At 34.2% G+C, this 7,713-nt stretch overlaps 1 protein-coding gene across 1 annotated transcript in view; it reads right to left on the reverse strand.

Annotated features, from left to right (window-relative positions):
• Positions 1 to 2,319: 2,319 nt before the first annotated feature.
• Positions 2,320 to 7,713, reverse strand: part of LOC110017957 (rhomboid-like protein 20) — a 23,914-nt gene continuing 18,520 nt past the window's right edge. The window contains exons 7-8 of the mRNA XM_020715140.1: positions 3,242 to 3,358; positions 2,320 to 2,575 (exon numbers count right to left, since the gene is read on the reverse strand). Of these exons, the coding sequence (XP_020570799.1) occupies positions 2,408 to 2,575; positions 3,242 to 3,358 (285 nt within the window). The 3' untranslated portion in view covers positions 2,320 to 2,407. The remainder of the gene's footprint in view (positions 2,576 to 3,241; positions 3,359 to 7,713) is intronic.

Raw genomic sequence — 7,713 nt, forward strand, 5'->3', positions numbered from 1 at the left:
TCTGTATATATATATATATATATATATAAATAAAGTTAATGATTTTGTTGTCAATGAATTTATTTTAAAATGACTACAATAATATATTAACTTATCAATTAAAATTTATATAATATTTATACTAAAATAGCATTAGTGACTAAAACCATGAATATATTGGACCAATCAAAAGAAAACAAATTTACATGCACACCACATAGTTCTTATGTATTTACATATCTAACAACTAAAATTTACTATATACATTAATACTACTTTGGTGTCATAAATCATGCATAGAAGTATATATTCTCTTGATATTGAATATTTGAGTGAATATTAAATTTTAGGCATTAATTCCTATGTATTTACATACATAACACCTAAACTTTACCATTTATATTTATACTACATAATTTTTCATATCACATTAAAAACACCACCATTTTAATTATTAAAAAGTGAAATACACCTTTTTATGCGTAAGATGGCATGTATATGTTAAAAGTTGAAGATATTTTATAACCCCTTGAGCATAATTTCACAGACAAAAAATCCCACATCGGCTAGGCGTAAGGCCGAAAACAATATTTAAGTTCTGGGTTGCCCACTTCTCTTAAGAGCTCTTTTGGGAGGTAAAAAGTGATACAATAACAGATTATTGTCTGTCATGTATGTGGACTCTCCAAAATCTAATGAGACCCACAGTGGAGCTGATCCGTGACGAGGGTATTATGTGATTGGGTGGAGAAGAATGTCACGGACAAAAAATCCCACATCGACTAGGTGTATGACTGAAAAGCAGTATTTAAATCCTGGGCTGTCAACCACCCCGAAGAGCTCTTTTGGGAGGTGACAATAAGCTAGTGTTGTGGTTTGCACATTTGATTGTAAAATCAACAATTGATTGCCTTTTTTTTTGTAGGGGCGTTCACATAAATACCACATAATTCCTAGTATTTACATATCTAACAACTAAACAATCATATTTATATGCATACCACTCAAATTTTCAACATCACATCAAAAATAAAACCATCATCATCTTTTTAAATGTGATGCATCATGACACCAGTGCTATAAATGTAAATAGTAAACTTTGGGCGATAGATGAGTAAATATACAAAAATTGTGTGGTATGTATGTAAAGTTTCCCTTTTTTAACTTGCAGATAGGAAGAATCAAGGTGCCTAAAAGCAAAGATTAATGTAATTAATAAAGAAATTACAACTCTAATGTTTAATTGACAAATACTACACAGATATAGTGAGTTGAGTTTGAAAGTTCACATTCCAATCAGAAAAAAGAAAGAAAATTGACAAATAATTCACATAACTCCTATGTATTTACATATCTAATACCTAAACTTTTGCATTTACTTATATAACCTCAAAACCTGTGCTCTGTGCCGCATGCCCCGGCCTGTTAGTCGGCATCCACGGCATAAGACCCCTCAGGTCGCCAAATCCCCTCTGGCACAGCTGGCCTTAAAAGGAGGTGGTACTCGAATTGTTAGACACATTATGTGTGACTGGAGGCTCGTATAATAGCCTCTGACCATTCCTTTAACAATGGATAAAAATACCACTAATATTAAATTTTCTTTAAAGTGAAACACACATTTTCCTGCATATGTTTAGGTGTTCGAAACGTCGAAACACAAGAATTGTCGGCAAGTATCTAAAAGTAATCTTTGCTCACATCCATAAAATAATTGGGAAATTTACATACTACATACCACACAATCATGATATAATTACATATCTGACACCTAAAGTATCATATATACATTTATAACACTTTGGTGTTATAAACCTGCAATTTTAAAAAGTAGGTGATGGTGGCATTTTAGATGTAATATTAAAGATTTGAGCGCTATGCATGCAAATATTAAAGTATGGGAGTCATAAATGTAAATACATAGAATTGTGCGGTACGTTTGCAAATGTCGCAAAATATTTACCCTGACCATTTCATAACACTAAAATATTTGAATTACTTGCAAATAGTGTTCTGCAAAACTGAAAAAAATACAACAAAGTTGAAGGCTAATAGTGTAAAATAAACTATAGTGAGTACTTTGGAATTAAAAGTTCAATTTTACACATAAACAACATTTTAACATATAACCCAAAACAAATTTAAACTAGTGAAGCAGAGAAATCAATAGAAGTATAAATATTCATGATGATGAGATTTTACAGGGTATTCAAGCAATAAAGAGGGTTCAGTTTGTAAATATGAAATGTTCAATTATGAGACAGAGAAGAACTAAGAACAGAAAGAAACCAGACTGAGAGCTGATGAAAATTCGACTGGTTAATTGGGTTTGTCCATAGCTTGAATTTTGATTTGAGAGTCGTCTATTTGTTGTCATTTACTCATTTTATGATAAATAAATTTGAGTTTTTTTATTTATTTATTTATGTTACCTGGTCTGAGTTTCGAGCAGGATGTTCGTTGCAACATTGATGTCGTTCCTCGCCCGTACGAGCGCTTGCCTGGCTGAGTTGCTGTCGAAGCCCATTGATACGAGCATAGCAATGGAAGACTCGGGTGGTTCTGGGATTGATGTGGTTGTGGATCCAAAACTCCTCTGGAGTTAAAATCATGGGGAGTTTAGTGGTATTTTAGAAGTAAAATTTACATACATACCATACAATTCTTATGTATTTACATATCTAGTACCTTGATGTTATAAACATACGCATGAAAATGTGTATTTCACTTTTAAAAAGATAGCAATGGTGATATTTTTTTGATGTGATGTTGGAGATTCAAGTGGTATCAATGTAAGTATGATTGTTTTTAAGTGTTAGATATGCAAATACATAAGAATTGTTTTAAAAATATTAGATTTTCAAGCAAAATTTTGCCGTGATCATAATGTTAAATATAGCTGTTAGCTCTGTCAGCGGTGGACATAATCAATGCCTACATTTTGATTAGGCATACAAGAGAGAAATATTGGACAGGAATTCTTGCATACATAGCACCCAAAACATTCTTATTTACAAATTTAAGCATTCTTTTTCAATCATTTTTTCAAATTATCACTAAAATGTTCAGGATTAAACCCCAACACATTTTTTCATTTTTATCAAATTCTCAATGGATTGATCGTGGCAAGCATGAATGCATCGGTCCGATAGTTTAAAAAATTATGCGTGTTAGTTTGTAAATATCATTGTTTCGAGTGTTATTATGTATGTAATTCTCTCTATCTTATAATACACTAATCTTAACGGGATGGAAATCTTACCGCAAGATGTTGATCCACAAATGTTGGTTCATTCCTTCGGATGCTGACACGGGGTGGTGAGCTTTGAGAATCGGACCGCGAAAACCGACTGAAGAATGATGCGACAAATTGTGGAAACTGTATACAATATAAAAAAATTGATAATAATGTAAGTACCATAAACAAGGGTTTAACATTTATAACTCATTATGATGCAATTTTAATAAAAGTTTTCACAAGCAACAAATGTATGTATTCAAAAAGAGCTTGTAGAATAATTTCAATATAAAACAAATGTTTCCATTCGAAATACTTCCGCAAAATAATAACAATGGAGGTGGTGATTAGAAGTGCATTCGATAAGAAGATCAACTTTGAAGCCCGATGTTAACCACTAAAAACAAAAAAAAAGGAGAAAATAAAAGAAAATAAAAATAAATGAAATAACATTAGAACTTTACCAATTCTCGCCGAGTTCATGAAATAACTATTCCCCCTTTTAATTGTCTAATTAAAAAAGACTAATTTGAAGCTTAATTATTTGAGTGTCTCTCTTAGACGGAGCAACTTATGGCTGCTGACAAAAATCCTTCTGCTAGGTTTGGTCAACTACATCATCTGACTAAGTAAGTCAGGGACAACGACAACCTGAGATGACGGAACCATGGGATCTTAATCGGATTTCGTCTTCATTCCCACACCATCTGCTTTAAGCTTTAAGTAGTGAATTCTAAAATTTAAATCCTAAGTTGTTGCTTTTGTATGTTGACTATTCAATTTTTAAAAACTAGCATTAATTGAAAGTGTTATCCCATTATTGGGAGGGATAATTAACCATAGGAGGCTTGCGCTATAGGAAACCTCAAACCCCAAAATAAGGGTCCATTTGGTTCGGCTTTTTGGCGCGGTGCTGCGTGCAACATCCGCTTCGTCCCGCAGTTCGACTGTTTGGTTCGTAGCTTCGCGGCAAAATTTCCCAACGCTTAGCGCTTAGCGAAAGCGGGCCGCGAAAGCGGACCGCGATATTAACCCCGCGGCCCGGCTTTCGCCTGAAGATATTCCCCGCTTATTCATTTCGTTTCTCTTCTGCCCTAACTGCTTCCCTCGCAGCTCTCCTTCGTCGTCTTGCTTTGTAGCCCCTCGATCGACAGATCTGAGGTATAACGAGCAATTTTCTACTTCTAATCGCAGATATGAGGGAGCTTATGGATTTTTTCGAATGTGATGTTTTTTCTTCTCATGTCCTTCCTATTTCTGCAATTTTTTGTTTTTTCCTTCTAAAGATGCAGTGGATCTGTACATTAGCGCATGGAACCTGTTTAATTTTTTACCGGTTGCTTCACTAGGGTTTTGCCATTGCTTTCCCTTCTCGTTTGAGCCATCCTTGTTTAGTGGATGCTGGCTCAAGAATGGAATAAGGTAGTGGTTGTAGTGATTGATTCATGTGTAGTGGTTGTTGTTCATGCTTTTTCTTTCCCTTCTCGGTGGATCTGTACATTAGTTAGTGGTTGATTCCTCACTGATGTTTTGCTCTGAGACACATTTGTGGAAGTTATGAAAGGCACTGAGACACATTTGTTTGCAATTGGTGCCAGGTTAACATGGATAGTGCATGAACAACAAACAAATCCTTTCTAGGCATAAAAAAATTTTAGAAATTGTTTCAAAGTTAAACATTGGCTCTGTCTTTTACTGGTTACAAGAATGAAATGTATATTTTTTTAGCTATGAAACATAAGAGTAATATCAAATCATCTAGGAGGTTCTTACATCAAATCAAGCTTAAATCAAGCTCAAGATCAACCTGAAATTCCAAATGTAGCATCTAGCCTTTATTTTTAGCCAATATATCCCAACTGGTTAAGGTAGGTGCATAGAATATGGTTCGCTATTTAGTGTGAGCATAAGTGGCTTCATGATCAAGATGACGAATTTGTAGATGCTATAATATTCCAGATCACTCATTTCACAATGTGATGACTAGCACTATAACCTTGGAAGGAATGTTCTATTAGATGCTTATGCAATAAGGATGAATGACTATTATAAGGGGAATTACATTTTTGATATCATATACTATGATTTTGTTTAACTTTTTTATTTTAATGCACACTTTATGGTAATAGCTTGTGATAAATTTAATTATAAAATGAAATTTAATTATAAAATGAAGCCAATCTTTAATTCAAATAATTTTTAGCTTTTAGCCAACTTTATCCTTTCTCTAGTTGTTTGTCTTCTTTTTTACACATTCCCCCTCTCGAAATCCTAAAGGTTAAGAAGACAATAAAAATTTGAAGTTTATGCTCTCATAAAGCACATGTAAACATTTTGGCTTTTATGTGGCCTCTCTTTGTGGCATTTATGGCATTCTGAGCCAATTACACATTTGTGGCATTTATGCTCTCATAAAACTTTATCATTCTGAGCCTTCACGTTGCTTTGTTTGTTTTATTTCTTAATTTTTTTTTTTTTTACTCTTTTCTTATCAACATGTCAATATTGGTGATTCTATTGTGAATTGATTGTGCTATATAAAGTCTTAGATGTTGATTGGGGCAGAAGAATTGGTTATTGCAGTAAAAATATGAACTGTGGCTTACCCTAGGTATTCCATTTTTATTGTATCCCAATGTGATTTTGATTCCTTAAGTGTTGGAATTTATTAGTTGTTTGTTGAACATGTGTCAAAGTGCTTGAAAGAATTCTTCTACCTGTAATTTTTTTTTTCTTGCTTGCAACTCATGACTTCCACCGCAAGAATTACTCCTATGATCCGGATTTCAGTTCTTTTTCGGTTCTTTATTGTTACTGTAGTTGGAGGTGAGAACATTGCGGCTGCATTAAGTATGCTAATGAGAGGTTATCTTTTTATATATTGTATATATGATGTAAGTTGTGCTTATGTGTACAACAAAGGAGTCCTTGTTGATATGTTTCAAAACTTCAGCTAGTATTTCAATAAAATATTGCATTTGTTTCTCGTGGACATAGCCGAACCACGTAAATTCATGTGTTCTCTTATCTTTACATTTCTTGTTTGGTTTATTGCTTGCAACGTGTTTATACATATTCTTTCATTTGTTTAGCAATGTTTAAATTCGTTATATTAATTCATCTTGAATGTTATTTTTTTTTTATATTATTAGCATGGCTAATAAAAACAAAAAAGTTGTCACTCCTGCACTTTGGGAGAAGGAACCAAATTAATATTTTGTGACCTATGCATATATGAAATTGATAAGTGAAAATAGGCCAACGACATTTTTCAATAAGGAAGGTTGGGATAATATCATTAGCAAATTCATGGAGATGACAGGTAGGGAATATGATAGGCTCCAATTGAAGAATAAATGGGACCAACTTAAGAAAGATTGGAAATTGTGGAATGATTTGAAGCGTGACTCCACTGGATTAGGATGGGATCCGGTCAATAGATCAATTGAGGCGTCAGAGGAGTGGTGGCAAGAAAGGCTTGCGGTAAGATATTATTGAGTCATTCTTTTTAATTTTAATAAGTTCTATTTTTTATTTCTAATAACCATTCATTCTCTTTTGCAGATTGTTCCTGCGGCAAAGATTGGCTGGGATTGAACCAGAATTGGAGGGCAAGTTAAAAATGATGTTTGGTGGGGTGGTAGCTACAGGGAAATATTCAGCTGCCCCTAGCCAAACAGTTTTTGAAACAACCCCCGAGAATGTGGCCGTGGAATTGAATTCTGCAGAATTCCATAATGTTGGCCACCTGAAATTCAATCCACCAACCGTGCAAAGCGCCCCCGGAACGAACGCAAGAGAAAGAGTGGACCTGCATCTATGAGGGAGCAGCTCTCATACCTAGTTGACTCATCTGATGATGCCCCTCACAGAGTTCAAAAAACCTCGGCTCATGAGGTCATTGGACTTCTTGAAGAAGATCCAGAATTTACAGGGGATCGTGATCTTTTCTACTTTGTTGTAGACCTCTTTCATGATTCCCTTCACCGAGACTTCTTCACAGCACTGAGCAAAGAGCGACGACTGGAATACATACGCTATTATTATAACCGTCGTGACTTTTGAAGTTTAGCTCCTCATTAGTTCACATTGTGGTTGTTTATGATTTAATACTAAACTGATGCACTTCATTCCATCTATGATTACTCATGATAGTAGACTTTTTCATTTGTGGTTGTTCGTCATTTTTATGAAATTGATTTCACTTCATTCCAAATGATGTTTAAGTTATTTGTTTTCCAATTATAGTTCATATGTCGGGTTGTTTTATTCCATCTATGAGCTTAACTGTATTTCAAAGTATAATGTATAGTTCATATCGTCATGAACCCAGAGGAAGTCCGACGCCGACGTCGAAATACAGTCATAAATATACTAGTGCATTACTATAATACGTATGTTGACCGTGAGCCGTGTTACACATCATCTCAGATTGGAGACAAATTGATGGGAAAAAGGGAGAAATGATTTCAGGACATCCAGCGAGATTTCAAAAC

Source organism: Phalaenopsis equestris, unplaced genomic scaffold (genome assembly GCF_001263595.1).
Source record: "Phalaenopsis equestris unplaced genomic scaffold, ASM126359v1 Scaffold000002, whole genome shotgun sequence".
NCBI lineage: Eukaryota > Viridiplantae > Streptophyta > Magnoliopsida > Asparagales > Orchidaceae > Phalaenopsis > Phalaenopsis equestris.